Source organism: Notolepis coatsorum (genome assembly GCF_963971535.1).
Source record: "Notolepis coatsorum genome assembly, chromosome: 9".
In the NCBI taxonomy this organism is placed as follows: domain Eukaryota; kingdom Metazoa; phylum Chordata; class Actinopteri; order Aulopiformes; family Paralepididae; genus Notolepis; species Notolepis coatsorum.
In genome coordinates this window covers 113,471,401-113,491,224 of record NC_140173.1, presented here as the reverse complement: position 1 = coordinate 113,491,224, position 19,824 = coordinate 113,471,401, and the positions used below count along the sequence as shown (strand labels likewise).

General features: G+C 44.9%; 1 protein-coding gene across 1 annotated transcript in view; it reads right to left on the bottom strand.

Moving 5' to 3' along the window:
• ttc27 (tetratricopeptide repeat domain 27) overlaps positions 1–19,824 on the bottom strand; it is a 427,052-nt gene that overhangs the window by 298,371 nt on the left and 108,857 nt on the right. Inside the window, exons 6-7 of the mRNA XM_084322115.1 lie at positions 1,106–1,270; positions 860–990 (exon numbers count right to left, since the gene is read on the bottom strand). Coding sequence (XP_084178241.1) covers positions 860–990; positions 1,106–1,270 — 296 coding nt within the window. The remainder of the gene's footprint in view (positions 1–859; positions 991–1,105; positions 1,271–19,824) is intronic.

The following is a 19,824-nucleotide window of genomic DNA, read 5'->3' as shown; positions in this document are numbered from 1 at the left end:
GGAAAATACCGCCCCCTATCGTCTATCCCTGTGTAACTGCAGGCCATTCGATTACACTGGTGGATGTGTGGGGGGGGGAGCCTACTGGATTCACTATGCTGGCGAGCCGTCTGATGAAGAGGGAAGTGATCGCGAGATGGAAAGCAGCCTGGAATATATATTTACAGCAGCCAATAATCAATCAATAAACGCGATCGATATTTGGAATGGCGATCAGGAATTGGAATAATCTTTTTGGAGAACATCTGATCTAAGGTAAGGAGTCTATGTTACCAGTTTTAGGATAATCAGAGCTGTTTTCACTGAGATAACAGCGTGCCCCGTATGTGTATATGTGTGTGCTGTTGAGGAAATAAGAGAATCGATTTCTCAGCTCGCTTCTATAGCGTGCATAAGTACACATATACTATCGATAATCTATCATAAATAGGCCGACAAATGACAACGTGTCTAGTGTATTCGAGAATATTCCAATAAATGCCGTTTATGACGGAATCTTTCTATTTTCCGAAAATTTTCGAGAAAACGATAGCTTTTAGAAATGCTATAAAAAGGATATGGACCGATTAAAAAACAATCCGTTTCGACAATGTTTACTGCAAACAAGTCATTGTTAAGCGATGGGCAGATTAGACACATAATTTAAAACATAGATTATGCGTTTTTAACACCATCATTGAAGTGGATGCTGGCATCCAAGGACATTAATCAAAGGCACTGAAAGTGTTAATTGTGTGTGTGTCTCCCTCCAACCCATGCCATATCTGTAAAGAATAGTATGTGTTAGTCAAACTGCCTGGTTCAATAATGAAGGTTAAATCAGTGGGCTAAGGTGAGGGACAGGGTGTGTGTTTCCTACCTTAGGCAGGCTAGCCAGAGGAGTTGGGCTGGGGGTCAGGTCACCATCAGGTGAGACCTCTGACCTCTTGACCTCCAGGATGAGCTGGGCCAGGTAGGTCTGTTGAAAACGGGTCCGTTTGCCAAGGGCACCTGGGTGGACCCAAGGGAACCACTCATCTTTTCTGTCTATTCAGCATTTATACTATGAAGATTGAAAGCAATCTGACCCCCCCCCCCCCCCCCCCCCCCTGGAAGCAGTATCTACCAGTCATGTTGGTCTCCAAGCCAGAGAGCTCCTTGGCCTTCTGGATGTGTTCTTTGGCTGGCCGGTACTCATAGTAGGTCAGGCTGGTGTACACACACTCCAGGTGGAACTGGATGGCCAGGTTCCGCTGGCTGCGCTCCGAAAACAGAGACTCGCACTTCAGAACTGCAGGAGAGAAAGAGAGAGAAAGAGAAAGAGAGAGAGAGAGAGAGAGAGAGAGAGAGAGAGAGAGAGAGAGAGATAAGGGAATAATGTTATTATCTCCAGTGCCCAGAGTCTGATAAAATACTGTAAAGCTCCAAAAGAGTTGAACAACATCCTCCGCTCTACACACATTCAGGCAACTGGCCCGTACAGCTTTAGAAAATAGAAAAATATAGTTGAAAATATTTAAATCAAATCAAATTACAAATCAAATGTATTTGTAAGGCCCGACAACACACATGTCCCCATGGGCCGGACACGTCTTCTTTAAACAAGTCAAGAAGAAACATCACAATAAATCAAGAACAAAACAAAACTGGAAACTGTACATTGGAGGGGGTTGGGTTTGGACATTTACAGGGGCCAGTTTCGAATTGCAGTCTCCCGTAGGTGCTCTTTTAGAGAGGTTTTGAAGGTGGGTAGCGATTCACATTCCTTTATAGCTGTGGATGGAAAGGAGAAACCTTATAATGGCCGTTCAAGGGGGGGGATCTCCCTTCCTAGATGTCGGTGATAGTAGTGTTGCTATAAAACAGGCAAAACTGTTGGTAAGTATGTACATATACGTGTAATGAAACACAAATATGTACAAATATGTACGACACAGTAGTGGTGGGCCTGATCTCTGCAAACGACGAGAGGGCCTGGAAGAGGTCAAGGTCCTGGCGGGATGGTGCCAGGAGAACACTCTCCCTGAACGTCAGCAAAACAAAGGAGATGATTGTGGACTTTAGGAGGTCGGGGGTCAAGGACTACAGCCCCCTCAGCATCGACGGGGCACTGGTTGAGAGAGTGAACAGTTTTAAGTACCTCGGAGCCCACATATCCGAGGACTTGACATGGACCACACACATTGACAGTGTTGTGAAGAAGGCACGACAACGCCTCTACTTCCTCAGGCGCCTAAGGAAGTTCCAAGTCAGTCAGAAGATCCTTAAGAACTTCTACTCATGTACAATAGAGAGCATCCTGACTGGCAACATCACCTCCTGGTTTGGGAATAGCACTGCACAAGACCGAAGCAGACTACAAAGAGTGACACGTTCAGCGGAACGCACAATTGGAGGGGGGCTTCCCACCCTCCAGAACATTTACAACAAGCGGTGCAGGGGCAAGGCTAAGAGAATCATCAAGGACTCCAGCCACCCGAACAACTGCCTCTTTGAACTGCTGCGGTCAGGCAAGCGATACCGGAGTCTCAAGGCGAGCACAGAAAGACTCAGAAGAAGCTTCTATCCCCAGGCCATCAGGCTGCTCAACGAACAATAAACACTATGCAACAACCATCAAATGCACATAGCACACACATCCACACGCACACACTCACTTTAAACAAACACACTGCAGCACCCACTCTCCACACTTTAGATCACCTAAACACACTTTATATTTATTGGTAAAGGATTTGCACTACAACTCGTACACCTTACTGTAAATTGTACCTCATCCCATTTCTGCTTTGCACTATAATAGTATTGTATATTAGTATATTGCATAGTATATTGTATATTGAAGGGCGGCTAGGTGGTGTAGTGCTGAGCAGGAGAACCCCCTAGTCCAGCCACTGAGCAGGAGAACCCCCTAGCCCAGCCACATGAGCAGGAGAACCCCCTAGCCCAGCCACATGAGCAGGAGAACCCCCTAGCCCAGCCACTGAGCAGGAGAACCCCCTAGCCCAGCCACATGAGCAGGAGAACCCCCTAGCCCAGCCACATGAGCAGGAGAACCCCCTAGCCCAGCCACTGAGCAGGAGAACCCCCTAGTCCAGCCACTGAGCAGGAGAACCCCCTAGTCCAGCCACACAAGCAGGAGAACCCCCTAGCCCAGCCAGGCAGCCACATGAGCAGGAGAACCCCATAGTCCAGCCACTGAGCAGGAGAACCCCCTAGTCCAGCCACTGAGCAGGAGAACCCCCTAGTCAAGCCACTGAGCAGAGAACCCCCTAGTCAAGCCACTGAGCAGAGAACCCCCTAGTCAAGCCACTGAGCAGAGAACCCCCTAGTCAAGCCACTGAGCAGAGAACCCCCTAGTCAAGCCACTGAGCAGGAGAACCCCCTAGTCAAGCCACTGAGCAGGAGAACCCCATAGTCCAGACACTGAGCAGAAAACCCCCTAGTCCAGCCACTGAGCAGGAGAACCCCCTAGTCAAGCCACTGAGCAGAGAACCCCCTAGTCAAGCCACAACCTACTGAGAAGGAGAAACCTCTATGCTGATTAAAAGCGAGGTGTTTCTCTCTCTCTCACTCTCTCTCTCTCACTCCCTCTCTCTCTCTCTCTCTCTCTCTCACTCACTCACTCCCTCTCAAATAGAATCCGATTATCAGTTCGGTCTCGTCGAAGGCCGCATCGGGGAGAGAGATTATCCCGAGATAAAATCAGGAGGGGAGAATGTGTATAATTCATGACAAGTTGTCATGCGCACTCTCCCTCCCGGTCCCCTCCCATTCAACATTCATGAGACGGCAGCGAGGCTGATGGGATGGAGATTTACTCATACACACTTCGGTGTCACCTTCACTGTAGCCATTTCACACCAGAGGCAGATGAGCGGAGGAAACATTTATTTTTAACTGCAAAAAAGTATTAAATAAAAATAACAAAAAAACAAACAAAAAAACACCAACACATTCCTAGTCCCCTGCGAGTTGAAATATGGTGATAGTATGCATCCTGACACGAGCTGAGAGTATAAAACAGTGAGGATGAAGAGGTGGGAGTCTTTCTACAAAGTCACCTTGCAGGATGGATGGGGGGGGGGGGCAAACCAACAGGAAGTAGCTGCATTGAGGATGCATGTCAGGTCCCGTTCTGCTGCTGCTCAGAGGCACGCGTTTCACTCAGAGCGTTGCATTCCTAACAGGGCACCCTATTACCCAGACTACCCTATTATTCAGTGTGTGGCCGCACACTGAAGCATATTACAATAGTATGAGCCGAGCCGAGCCCTGCCCCTCCCCCACGCACGCGCGCGGCACACATGGCCGCACACTGAAGCGTATTAGTGGCATGAGCCCCCCCCACACACGCACACACATACACACCTTGATAGGCTTATAACATTGCCTTTTATGTGGTCTGCTGTCTTTGAGTATGGTGGTTTAAATCAATATTGACTCGAGAATCACATTGTGCCGCCGTAAAAACAAGCTAATAAAGAGGCGAGGAGAAGCAACACTAAAATCTAACACATAATTTCTTATTCATACCCATCTTCACAAAGCCCAGTGCCAGTCTAGAGGCTACAAGGCAGAGAGGGATATAGGAGAATAATGGATTGTAACAAAATGTATTAAAAAACGTAATTTCTTTCACACAACACCCCAGCCTCTCTCTCCTCACTGTAAAAGGATTGTGTGGTCTTTTCGCTCTGTGCTTCTCTGGAATATGGATGGGGGTGTTTGTTTCATAGCACGCAGAGCCCCCTCGCCCTTCACAAATGCGCTACCGCCTCCCAACAATGGAAGCCAACAAACCACGTGCCAAGGCTCTAAAAAGAGGTCAACAATAATTAAACAGACTGTTCTAAATGTCCCCTAATAATGACCCTGGTGGTGGGGCTCAACAATGAGAAAGTAAATCAGTTGTCTATGAGAGGGAAGAGGCATTAGCTATTGTGTGGCACAATATACTACTGACTAAACCAATTAATCAAACACCGTTATTCTGCTAGATAGAAACACTGTTGCCAAGTGCTGTGGTAGAAGTGAGCTTGAAGGGCAAACGGAGAAAACGTCGCTCAAAGTGGGGTGACATTATACTAGAAGGGGAACAGAAGTACTCTGAAGTAATCCATTACATCTCGGTAGTGATCTCCTCTCAGCTCCGAAGGGCAGTGAGAGGGAGGTGGAAGGGGGACCCATTTTGGCTCTCAATCTGTCAATTAGGAGAGACGCTAAGCACCTGAGAGATACCCTCAGAAACACCTGTGTGTGTTTGTGTGTTTTCATTAGCGTTCAAATATTTAGTTAAATGGCAATTTAGTATTTAGTACAATTTAGTCTTTATATTGTAATACAATTGTCATGGTGACATTTCACTCACAATGGTCTTATTTTCTTAAAATGTTTCATACAAGGAACATTATATATTTAATTAACTTGTATAGTAAATATATAGTATGTACTGTATATATTTTAAGATATGTATCATGGATGACGGTATAGTGAAAATCCATACCTTTTCATAGAGCCATGAGTTTACAGTACCTTCTGTTTGTGTGTGTGCGTGTGTTAGGGCTGAGCCCAAACGTTCGAACCTTCGTTTTGTTACGTTGGCATTCGAATATTTTTTCTTTTATGAGTCTATTCATTCTGTTTAAACCAATGGGGTTTTTCTTCACAGTTGCAGATAATTAGGCTACACTAATATTACAAGAAACTAATGAGTTATATTCATTAACTCATTCTACGCCAGCCACGAGAAAAGTCGGGTTAACTCGCCAACCGTTCAGCGCCAATCGGTTAGGCGTAGCTCAACTGACTTTGTGCCAGTCAGATTCAGGAGCTGTATGGGGAAGGAGTCATTTTTGTATTCAGCAGCTGTCTTTTGGAACAGTCTGCCCAGTGACCTGAAAATCATATACAATGCTGTTAGATTCAAGTCCAGCCTGAAGACATGGCTCAAAAGGGACTATACTTAACCTAGACATCAGCTAAAGGCACAACTTGCATGTTTTATGAGTCTGTTATGTATATAAATGTTAAATGGTATATGTGATGTGTTGTGATGTCATGTCTGTATGATGCATGTCTAAGCATCACACTCCCCTACCCCCCTACAAGGACCACAATGGAAATAAGCTCTGAGCTTTTTTGTGTTCATCCTTGGCAGTATCTCCTGACTGTGCTTTCTGTCACATGTTTATTTTTATATTGTCAAATAAAGTCATTCATTCATTCATTCAATCACGAGAAAACTGGTTTTAATCGCTATTTCTTTTATTAGCTATATCCATTCATTTTCATCCATCCAGCCTGATGTTATCATTGGGAATGGGTCTGAGCTCGCAAAAGGGCAAATACCGCCGCCTTCCAGCTGGTATTGCACTCCATTGGAAATGGTGTAGTTTCTTTTCTGGGACGATCCGAGCGGTGCGGGCGGGGTTTAGGTGCTCAGGCGAGGTAGGCATTTGCAACGATGGCATGGAACAGTAACCCTGCCCGCCCGTTCATGTGTAACGCTTGGTAATGTGGGACGGACCTCCACAAGCAGTATTTGGAATGGCGATCAGATAATTGGATTATTTCTGTTGCATTACATCAGAGACAAGGTAAGAACACTATATATAAAATCTTGCGTTGATCTGATATTTCTTTCTACCGCGATCAATGCTGTCTGCGTGTGTGCGGCACGGTGGTGTAGTGGTTAACACTGTCGCCTCACAGCAAGAAGGTCCAGGGTTCGATTCCCGCTTGGGGACCAGGTTTCCATGATGCCAGGTACTCAGGTGGGGTATCTCCCAGGCCTTCCTGTGTGGAGTTTGCATGTTCTCCCCGTGCTCTCAAGGGTTTCCCCCCCGATAAGATAAACCCAATGGAAAAACATGCACAACAGATCGCTAACGCTGTTGCGTCCTTGACTAAGACGGACAGGAGCACTTGGATTGGTCCCCGGGGCGTGGCTCACGTTGACGCCCTATCTGCTCCCGGCTGCCCATGTGGGGGGAGGACGACGGGATGCCGTTGGTGACGATCAAAGCATAAAAAAACGACCCCCCCCCCTTTCATGCATTCATGATGAAACATTAATACCCATTATATAAATTTGATTTGGAAATAGTAGCGTGTCCAGGCGAGCAACGCCAACGCTTTTTGTAAAATTCACATATTGCTCCATAGTGCCGTTTTCTGGAATTAGCCAGGATCACTCTGAAACTATACTTATATTCACCACGGTATAACACGCGAACGTATACATGAAAAAATCTATTATTTTTCACATATTGAACGATGGATAGTTGATGTCAAATGAGCCATAGTATTGTATCCATAGCTATAATATAGAATATAGATATCCCTGCAAACACCGCCACACATCCCTATCTCTTAGAGCGGTGGCGCAGTAGGAACAAAGATGGGCTAGGCCCGTGGTGCTGATTGAGTTAAGAGGGATCAGACCTTTAGTAACGCCCTGTCAACTATGACTCGGAGGGACTGTGGAGGAAACGGGCAGTAATGAGAGAAATCCCATGTCTCTGAACAAAGACCAACTCTGGACCACAATGCTTTGGATGACATTTATGCATGTTATGAAATGGTGCAACAAATTAGGCCACAAGGATGTAATGTGCTAATCATCTTTAATGAAATGCATAAGAAAACCTGCCCGGGCAGAAATTAGTACACCCACTGAACACCCACACACCAAAACAGACAGACAAACACACACCAAGCTAAAGGTGCTTCATTTGTTCACTTTGAAATCTTTCAGAGGAGATTAATGGATAGCTGGCATTACCCAGAGCCATCCAGAGATCTGCCACTAACACCAGTAAGGCCTGAATAGTTCCCAATATGTCCAGATGAAAACGTCAATGAGCTAATGCAGCCAGGCAACAAATACTATCACAGCCAGAGAACAATGTTTAGGCCAATGTTGCGTTGCAATAAAAAAGAAAATCTAGTAAAAAAAAAAATGTATTACTGCAGGCTAAAACCAGTTCCAGACATTTAAATCAATATTGAAATTCTTTATTGGGAAAACCATATTGAGATACAGTATCTCGTTTTCGAGAGGGTCTCACAATTTGTGCAATGCAATACAGAATCAGAACACACAACAAGAAAATAAATAAAAAACACATACAAAAACACAAGTACACATTATAAGAGGATATGTCTCTCATTATAAGAGGATATGTCTCTCAAGCTCCATCATAATAGGCCTACTCCACGGCAGCCACCTGACGAACATGAAGGATTTCTTGGCCATTGCTTTTGAGAATGGAGAAACTGTGAAAAAATACTGTACAGAGTGTCTTAGACGATATGTGCAAGAAAAAGGGACAATCAACTGTTTCAGATTTTATCGACCTATCTCAAACCCTGCCCTCTTTTCTTGATCCTCCAATCACAACTGTCGCTTACCTCGGACAAACAAAGTTTGTCCGAGGTAAGCGACAGTTGACATAGTACAATGGTGTGTTTTGAACGGACAGTCAAGAACAAATCTGCATAGTCTATTGTAAGCCACATTTAGAGGTGATAAATGGGTTTTGGAGGCAGCTTGATAGACAAAATCAGCATAGCTATTAACACTTTGACTGCCCATCCCAAGTTCTCTGGTTTACACCCCGCTGGTCGTATTTTTTTTATTAGCGATCTGAAATCATATTTCATCAACCAAGTCTACCGTTGGAAAATCAACCACACCAGGCGCTCAGATTTGAAAAAAGCGCCCCTATCGTCTCCCAGATGGTAATTCACCCTTTTGGATTGAACTCAATGAAAATGAATGAGAAAAAAAAACGGAATCCACGTTTTACTTCTCACTCATGCAACCACCGTCGACCAGTTTCACTCTGGAGCTTCAGAGCAGCAGGGATTATGTGTTTTTACACTATACTCGGTGGATCAATAAAATGATAGATTTTTTCGAATGGCGATCAGGAATTGGAATAATCCATTTGGATACCATCTGATCTCAGGTAAGGAATCTATGTTACCAGGCTTAGGATAATCAGATCCGTTTTCACAGAGATATAAGCTTTTATGTGATTACGTGATATGGCTGTTTGGCTGTGCGAGCAGTCAGTAACTAGGAGAATCGATTTTCAGCTCGCGGCACGAGCGTGCATGCGCACAAATATACCATCGATAATCTAGCATTTATTTTAAAACGATTCATAAATAGGCCGAAAAATGACAACGTTCTAGAATATTCCAGTAAAGGGCGATTATCATGGAATGTCTTATTTTTTCCGTGAAATAGAGTGCTTTTCAAAATGCTAGAAAACGGAAATGAAGCGATAAAAAAACAATCTGCTACGACAATGTTGACTGGAAAATGAGTCTTTGATAAGCGACGGGCAGATTAGACACAGCCATAATTTAAAACATAGATTAGGCGATATTAACGTTAACATTGAAGTGGTGCTGGGCATTCAAGGGGGTAAAAGGGAATTAAGCTTGGGCAGTGAAAGTGTTAATGGAATAAGTTGTTGCAAGTTTCTTTCTAACAGTGAAGGAAAAACAATGTCTAGCTCTATAAAGGACTCCAATGCTGCGATTCATTTTAATAACAATAGAGGTAATATGGAAATTGAATGAGAGTCCGGGGTCAAGCCATACTCCCAAATACTTTTTGCAGAGGTGTATTATCGGCACATAAAATAACGCATGCCTTAGATTCGGTAGCCTTCTGTTTTTTTTTTCGAGTACCAAAAATCATAAAGTGCTATTTGGTTTTGTTTAGTATTAGTTTGTTCTCAGCAAGCCATTTCTGTAGTGTCTCAAAGTCAGATTGTAAGGCTGATTGAATCTGGGCTACATTATTTTTGGATGTATATAACACTATCGTCTGCATAAAGATGAACGCTGCAATCAGAACAAACAGAAGGTATATTATTTATAAATATTGAGAAAGGAAGTGGACCAAGGGTTGAACCTTGCGGCACACCACGTTCTTGGACCATTGTATCCGATTGGAACCCTTGGATGACAACACATTGTTTTCTATTATGAAGGTATGTATTGAACCAGAGTAATGCATTGCGTGATAGGCCAACAGAGTGAAGTTTATTTAGAAGTAGGTGGTGGTCAACTAAGTCAAAAGCTTTGCTCAAATCGATAAAAATTGCACCAGTTAATTTACCATCATTAGTTGCAGAGAATATGACATTTGTGAGCTTTAATAGAGCTGTTGATGTTGAGAATTTTGACCTAAAACCAGATTGATGAGGTGATAAAATATTGTACTCGTCAAGAAATTTTAAACACTTTGGCAATAGAACAAATAATTGCGATTGGTCTATAATTATTAATTTCAAGTGTATCTCCACCTTTATGCAACGGGTAATACGAGAGCACTTCATATGTCAGGCATTTGGAATGTGGACAGTGACATATTAAACAGATCACATAATGGGTACATTAGAATATGGGATGCAAGTTTGAGGAACTTGGGTTCCTAAACCATCTAATCCAGGACCACCACTTACTTTTAGGCTATTGATGGCATCATAGACTTCAAAGGGTAACATTTTCCTGAAAGCTATGATCAGGAGGCCTATTACTGAAGAGATCAGTCACAGGATCGAGTGATGATGCAGCAGTGACAGAGGAAAAGTGCTGGATGACTGACTGTGCAATCAGCTGTGGATCTTGTATAATAGTATTCACTTTTATCTGGTCAATAATATTATTTTTGGATACACCAGTTATAGTTTTAATCTTAAAATTGCTTGGGATTTTTGAAATCACGAGCCAAAGATTCATTAAAATAATTGGATTTGGCATTTCTGACCATAGTCTTACTAACATTTCTCAGCCGTTTATACTCCTCCCAGACAGCTGGGTCCTTGGCTTTTCTGAATCTGGCCCAGACTCGATCCCTATGCCTGAAGGTGCTTATAAGATCCGGTGTTATCCATGGAAGATGACTTCCCTCAACTTTAACAGATTTTAGTGGAGCATGCCTATCCAACACTTCAGAAAATTCTGAGTAAAAGAAATCCCAAGAGTCATGAACATTTGGTATTAATTGATACATATCCCAGTTGATTGAGATTAGGTCATTGATAAATTGATCCACATTCATTTTCTTATGTTGCCTGATTTGAATCACTTTGGGTGGTGCTTTAGGTAGTAACATTTTCCAAATGCAGTACACAATAGAATGATTACTAAGGCAATCTGACAAAACCCCTGCTTTTAAAAAACTGTTGGGATGAGAGACTAAGATCCAGTCAAGCAAAGATTCACTGGTAGCTGTGACTCGGGTAGCATATCAATTAACTGGGTTAGGTTTAAATTAAGAAATGTATTTTTAACGTTGGTTAATGATTTAGCTAGCATGTTCTTATTGAAGTCACCAAGAACTATAAGTTCATTATTACATGATAGAATTTAAAGTAGAATTAAATGATTCTGCAGGTGCTGAAGGAGGTCTATAAATATTTCCGATAGTTATGTATTTATTCTTATGCAGGGTGACTTTGACAAAAATGCATTCAAAGTCTAGAGGCCCAACTTCAGGGATGATTCATTCAGAGACCAAGCTAGATAAGACATAAGTGGCAACTCCACCACATTTCTTAAGGGATCTGTCCTCTCTATAAAGGACATCATTTTCTAGTTTAATTTGTTCATTTGTTATTTTATCGTTAAGCCAGGTCTCGGATAATGTAATTATGCTTGGCCTGTGTTGAAAAACCCATGCCTTAAGTAAATCCATTTTGGGTAACAGACTTCTGATATTCTGATGAACTATTTTTAGACATTTAACACCATCCATCATAGAACATCAAGTTTATAAAGAGAGTAAGACCACCCCAGTATGTAAAAGCAACCGGCCATTGTAGAAAGGAGATGAGACATAATTACACTTGTAAGTATGTGTAAATACAAGACAAACAAAAGACAGACATACATATAAAAAAATAAAAAATAAAAAACGTAAGACTAGCCTATAGCACCATGACCCCATGAGCCCAGGGATTTGGTGAACAAGCCACACTACTCACTCAGAACTGATTGAAATATTTAATAAACAATGTAGCCAAATATAATAGAAATAGATCAACTAAAGTAGCTATAAAGATAAAATCATTATTTCAGAAAAGAAAACCAAGACGTCAAGGTTTGGTTAGGGAAAAGAAAACCCAATGATAAGAAGAATATTCCCTCTACAGCCACCATTCCCCCCATTACGACCTTTACTACAGTGCCATTCACTTTATGGCAGTAAACAACACACTTTAAGGCAGACCATGCCGGTAGCTTTCAGCAGCCAAAAACACAGTAAACGTTAGTTAATTCAGAGGAATGGTAATGGTAATATGATACTGTAAGAATGCGGTAATGATAGTGAAAACGGAGCAGTGCTCCGATGCAAAAATACTATTTTATTACGCACTCTACTGTCGCACAACAACACTGCCATTCCTCTTTCATTCGTCTCTCTTTAACTACGTCATCCCCCGCTAAGGATCACGGGAGATGTAGTAAACACCACATAAGGCTAGGATGCCGTGAATTATGTCCCAGTAGCCACTACACACGTCCCCCCAGAATTCACAAGAACTGGCCCCAAAAAACGTCCAGGGGCTCTGACGACCCGCCCAAAACGACTCCGGTACCCCTGGGCAGGCACAGGAAACCGAGGCAGTGGTAAAGCAGTAGGCTGACACTGAACAGGCCTCGGACGGCAGGTCCGGGGGTCCGCCATAGCTAGAGTAGGCGTCGGGACTGCCCTACCAGGGGGGCGACCGCGGCGGGGGGGTTGGGCCAACTCAATGGGGCAGTCCAAATCCAGGTGAGCAGGCTTCAGGTGATCCACCGAGATCAGTTCTTCCCTCCCCCCCATGTCAACGACAAAGGTCTTATCGCCTGCCTTCACAACCCGGTAAGGACCATCGTAGGGTGGCTGTAGGGGGCCTCGATGGGCGTCGCAGCGGATAAACACGTACCCCGCTGCTTGCAGATCAGGCGGGAAACGCACCTTCGGAACACCGTGGCACGAGGTGGGGATGGGCAAGAAAGACATGGCCTTGTCCAGCAGAGCATCCCGCTGTTCCAGTGCTGACCAGGAGGCCGTAACACAGGGAAGAAAATCCCCTGGGACACGGAGGGGTTGGCCGTATACCAGCTCAGCTGAAGATGAAAGAAGGTCCTCCTTAGGTGCAGTACGGAGCCCCAGCATCACCCAAGGAAGTCTGTCGACCCAGCTGTTAATTATCATAAAAATTCGGTGCCCCCGAAATACAAAAAAAAAGCCCCCGAAAATCAATTAAGGGGGGCAAAAAAAAGCCCTTGGAATTTTTTTTTAATTTCTAACCCTGGTATACAGTTTGATAGCAATCGGCGCGAGATAAAACATTTCAAATGGACGTGCTTCTAGAAGTTACTACTTATCTGATGTGGGCGGCTACGTGGCGTAGTGGGCAAGGCGCTCGCCACGAATGACGGAGACGCTGGGCTTGCCTGTTTGAGCCCAGCGCTCCACATTGCTTTCAGTTTAGCTGGTCGTTCATACTAATACACATTGGCCGTATTAGGGGGTGGGAAACTGATGGGTGGGGATCGGGCGTTGTGGACAGCGACTCCTACAGGTCGGTTGGTGCGCCTGCGCAGTAGAGTCAGGAAGTGTCGGGGGCAGCGTGAGCCTCCCACGCGTTACTCCTCGCCACTGAGAGATCGAGCTGCGCAGGTGAAAAGATGCGACTGCTGTTACCTCAAGTACCGGAGGGGACTTGTGCTATGTATGACTTAGTCCACATTGCAGCCGGCTTGTGGGAGGCAAGAAACAGCGTTCGTGACAGGGGAGGGTTGAATTGGATGATACGAAATTGGGATGGGAGAAAATAGAAAATGGGAGAAAAAAGTGGATCAAATACTTATCATCTGATGTCGACCGGATGGGGGGGGGTAGTTTATAATTCCGTGGCCAACGTTAGATGATTAATCTAGTGTGGGTGATATGATCATCAGAGCAGTTTATATCGAACACGTTAAAAAATAACGCTGAATCTTACCCCAGTCTCCTCGGGCCGTTGGGCGATGAGCGTGGAGCAGAAATATTCCTATTATGGGATGTAGAAATATGCGATCCATCTCCAGGTTGTATAATAGTATATACGTCCAAATCATGTTGTTTATCGAGTTATTGGTAACGGATTGCTATCCATTGCGTCTAGCTCGAGTCCTGGGACTATTAGCGAGTGATCGGACCGAATTGGAATGAGCACCAACTTCAATTTCCTGTTTCCTGTCTGGGCGATCCGCCGATCGGCCACCAGATGGCGCTCTTGAACCGTTGGAGAGTTGAGAGGGGATCAACAGTAGATCTCAAGTCTCCGGGGGAGAAATATGATTGCGATCACAGATTTTTGAAATATTGATATCAAAGACGTGGTACGCCGTCTTTGGCAGAATGAGCATGGCGAGGAATGATGTGGTAAGGCGTTTTTGGCGACCATAGTGTTAACATGTCGATGGAACTTCGCGTGTTGGCATGCCATGCAGGTCTTGACCCAACCCCCAATGTCAACCGTCATCCTGGGCCAGACGAATTTCGCTGCCATTAGGCGCCGTGATGGTTTCCTGCCCGGGTGCGAGAGGCCATGAACAGCCTCGAAAACTTGTCGTCTCCATGCCCGTGAAACCACTGGCCTTGGCTGCGCCGTAGATATATCACATAGCAGCGTCGTGCCATCATCAAAGAAGGGGACGTCGGCCAACTGGAGGCCAGTAACCGCCGTCCTGCATGCCTGGATGTCTGGGTCTGAAACCTGATCCGCAGCCATACGGGCGTAATCAATTCCCAGGTGGACAGCACCAATGACGGCCCGCGAGATGCAGTCAGCCACAGGGTTGTCCTTCCCCGCCACATGCTGGATGTCAGTGGTGAACTCAGATGAAAGCCAGATGGCGTTATTGCCTGGCAGACCACGGTTCGGACACCTTCGCCATAGCAAAAATCAATGGTTTGTGGTCTACAAAAACAGTGAAAGGGCGAGTCTCCAGCAGGAAACGGAAATGTCTGACCGCCAAGTACAGGGCGAGGAGCTCACGGTCAAAGGTGCTGTACTTCTGTTCGCTGGAACGGAGTTGTCGGCTGAAGAACGCCAGGGGTTGCCAAATGCCCTCGACCAACTGCTCATAAACGGCTCCAACGGCATAATCCGAGGCATCAGTTGTCAAAGCCACGGGAGCCTCAGGCACGGGGTGCGTCAGCATGGTTGCGCTCGCAAGGGCCTCCTTGGTATCCGAGATCGCCTTTGACATGTCGTCCGACCAGGCGATGGCATGCTTGGGAGTCTTGCCCTTGAGAGCCCCATACAGGGGGCGCATTAGGTGGGCAGCCTGAGGGATGAACTGATGATAGAAATTCACCATCCCCAGGAACTCCTGCAAGGCCCTAACCGTGGTAGGGCGTGGGAGCCGCAGCACCGCTTCCACCTTTACTGGTAATGGGACCGCCCCAGCAGTAGTGATGTGGTGGCCAAGGAAGTCCATGGCAGGCAGTCCAAACTGACATTTTGCTGGGTTGATGATTAATCCATGCTCTCTGAGGCGACTGAAGAGGAGCCGGAGGTGTGTTAGGTGTTCTGTCTTGGACGTGCTGGCTACCAGGATATCGTCTAGGTAGACGACCACGAAAGACAGGTTGCGCAGCATGGCATCCATTAACCTCTGAAAGGTCTGAGCAGCATTTCTGAGGCCAAAAGGCATCCTCAGAAATTCAAAGAGTCCGAATGGGGTTATCACTGCCGTCTTGGCGATGTCCTGAGGGCTAACCGGCACCTGGTGGTATCCTCTCACCAGATCCACCAATCTGAAAAATCTTGTATGTGTGGAACCGGGTAACGATCAGGTGTAGTGGCGTCATTAATGCGCCGGTAGTCGCCACACGGACGCCAGCCGCTGTTAGCCTTTGGAACGAGATGGAGAGGCGAGGCCCAAGGACTGTCGGAACGACGAACGATGCCCAGTGCCTCCATGAAGGCAAACTCATTCTTAGCGATGGTGAGCTTGTGTGGGTCGAGACAACGAGCCCTAGCATGTACTGGCGGTAGGGATGGGTACCGAATTCGGTACTTTTGAGGCACCGAACCGAAACACGTCGGTACTACCGAGTATCGAATCAAGTGAGAAACCGAAGATTTTTTTTTTTTTTTTACTTTTTTTTTTTCATGTCAACGTTCACACGCACAATATTTGCTTACCTAGGATTTGACTTGATTCAACAACAAAGCAGTCGGAGCAATGACAAGCCGAAAACTGTCGAAATTGTAGTTATTTGAAGTTTGGATTTTTTTTTTTTGACCGAGGTAGGAAAATTAAATTTCTGGAGACTAAAGTACCGAAAAAAGGTACCGTTGGGTACCGGTATCGATTCACAGGTACCGGTACCGGTTCAAATGTGAAAGGTACCCATCCCTAACTGGCGGGCCTTCCGTGGAGATGTAATGAACGACTCCATTCTTAGTGGCCGCGGACGAGAAGGTGGGTGTTGTGATGTCAGAGAACTCCAACAGGAGGCGGGAGAAATCATCAGTGGGCGCGACGGCGTTGGACAGTGTCATTGTGGCCGTGTCACTGCGCTCACATGCTAAGAAGCCAAAAGTCTCAGCATTGACGAGCCGGCGATTCCCCACGTCTACCAAGAGACTGTTGGCACAGAGAAAGTCAGCGCCTAGGAGGGGAGTGGACACCTTGGCCAACACAAAATCCCAGGTGAAACGCTGGTCAGCAAAAAATGCCACGGTGCGTTTGCCAAATGTAGGGATCGCACTGCCATTGGCAGCTTCAAGGGTGGGCCCCCGTCTCGCTGAGTTGAAATCCTGAGTGGATGCCGGCAACACGCTCACCTGGGCACCCGTGTCACATAAAAAACGGCGGCCGGAGAGTGAGGCGGTGACGTACAGCAAGCCTGCAGGATGGCCAACACTCACGGCTGCTAATGAGTGGCAGCCAGTGCGTTTCCCGACCCACTGTAGTTACAAGGTGGCAGACACTTCTTAGCTTTGTTCCCAAACTTTGCGTGGTAAAAACACAGCCCAGACGCCCTCACCCGGCGGGGCATAGCCGCGGCAGAGATAGAGAGTGGTTGGAACCCCTGCTCATCAATGGTGTAGGCTGATGCTGCCACACACCTCTTCCCAGCTGAGAAAAATACATCTGCTTCTCTAGCTAGCTGGCGAAAGTCAGTTTTGATGGAATTAGCCATAGGTAAACAAACATAGTCTGGCAGCTGTTGCAGGAAAAGCTCTTTAAATAGAAAACATGGCCCATGGTCACCCAGCAAAGCTAACATGTGGTCCATCAGTTCAGAGGGCTTTGAGTCACCCAATCCAGGTAGAGAGAGAAGCTGGCGAGCACGGTCAGATTCAGATAGACCGAAAGCCTCTTTCAGGTGTGTTTTTATAGCAACATATTTGTCATGTGTAGGTGGGTTTTCCAGCAAACTCACCACTCTCACCGCAGTCGAGTTCGTCAGGGCTGCTACCACATAGTAGTACTTTGTGGCGTCCGCGGTAATGTCCCCGAGAGCGAATTGAGCCTCAGCTTGCGCAAACCAAGCGTTGACGCTCTGCTCCCAAAACTCCGGCAGCTTGAGTGAAACGGCGGTCAAAGATCTGCGATCCGCGTTCTGTTGCTGTTGGTCAGTCATGTTCAATGTAATCTCCGAAATACATCCAAGAGAAAATCAGGGTCACCAATGTAGGAATGCGGTAATGATAGTGAAAACGGAGCCGTGTTCCGATGCAAAAATACAATTTTATTACGCACTCTACTGTCGCACAACAACACTGCCATTCCTCTTTCATTCGTCTCTCTTTAACTACGTCATCCCCCTCGAAGGATCACGGGAGATGTAGTAAACACCACATAAGGCTAGGATGCCGTGAATTATGTCCCAGTAGCCACTACAATACGATATTATATAACGTTATTGAATACTTTGTATTTTATTTTTTTCTATTATTTTTTAAACAAACATATAAACAAACATGACAACACACGATAAGATATACAAGTATTATTAACAGTGCACATCCAATGAAATCACCATATAGTTAAATGTCTTATACAGAATATACCACCAATACCTGCTATCTAATACCCTACACACATGCTCCAGCTCGTACCCCCCCCTCCCGTATCCATCCATTATCCCTCGCTCCTAACCAGACACTACCATTATATGCTAGCTTTTATTTTCTCCACCACTTCTAACCACATTGTCATTTTGGATTCATTGAGACCCAAAATTCTTGCTGTAGATATTTCTTGATAAATCACATCGAGATATGTAATAATCCAGACCTTTCGGCAATTTTTTTCCGGTTGGACCCATCGTGATGCTATCAGCTTTTTAGCCACTGTGATACCCGATAAAACCAATCTCTTTAGCTGTGGATGTACTGCATACTCGAAAACATCATTCAGCAGTAATACAGAGGGATACAGGTATATTCTGAGTTAAGAGATTTGATAATTGCTGGGTCACCTCTTTCCAGATTATCTTAACTGGTGGGCAGTCCCAGTACATGTGCATAAATGTCCCCTCGTCCCCATTTGTACATAAGGAGCATTTGGAGTCTTGTTTAAGACCCTTTTTTTTCAGTCTTATAGGAGTCAAGTATGTCCTGTGAATATAGTTAAGATTTATTTGTTGATGGTCCGGGTTCCTTGATGTAAGTCTAACATTTGCCCAGGCTTCTTGCCAATCAAAATCACTTTCCAGGTCTGGTATAGCCCTCCTCCAGACGGAGTCTAGGTGGAGGGTTTCATACGAGGACGTTAGTAATTGATGATAAAAGTCTGAAACAAAACCTCTCAATGTCTCTTTCATAGAAGAATTTGTGGTATCTGTGGTGTTCAATTGGTATCTTTAATGGAACACCGTGAGACTTCAAACATAACAAAAAAAAAATGTGTGGACTTGGTGAGATAATTTTTTTTGCGTATTTCTTCATAACTACAAAAACCCTGTTTGTTAAAAACATCACCTAATGAGTGTATGCCTTGCTTTTCCCATAATAGGGAATCTTATAGGTCGTTTTCCAATCAAGAGTGCATTGTTATTGAATAAGGGAGTATGATTGCCATTTTTGTGAGTTAGGATATTTTTTCACGCCATATCCGGATCGCATGAGTAATTATGGGGCCAAATTTCCGTTCGCATTTCTTAATTGATAATTTAGTGTATGCTATGTCCTTCAGTCTATGTGGGGCTACTATATTTTCTTCTAATTTTTTCAAGGATACTAATGCTTGGGGATCAAACCATGTTGTCAATGGTCTTAAAGTGTACGCCTTAAAATAGTGGAAACAATTTGGAAATGCCATACATGTCTGCTTTGTTTCTCTGTTATTGAATACTTTGTAAGATAAAGTCATGATGGATATAATAATGTTACGAAGACTAGGAGACCTATTCAGGATTCGTATGGACTTATCAATAACTAGCGCTAACATCCTTAGCCCATCATAGGGGAGCTCTCAGGTGATTTCCTAGACGACATAAACTCCGCTTCGGCTGCTTTGTGATCAGAAAATTGAAGCTTCTTGTCATCGACCTCAACACACAGTGTATGTGGGTAACAGAACATATGGCAGCTTCAGTTCCCGAAGCTTCCTCTTGACCGGATCAAATGCATGTTGTTTCTTTTCCAGAGGGACGTTGTAATCAGGATAGATGGAGATGCGATTACCATCAAATCAAAGCTCCTTCTTACTGAACTGACTAAGACACTTGGACTAAATGCATTCAGTCATTTGGACAGAGTTGTTAAAACTCACTCCACTCAAATCAATAGTTATAATTCACTCTACTCAAAATCAAATTTA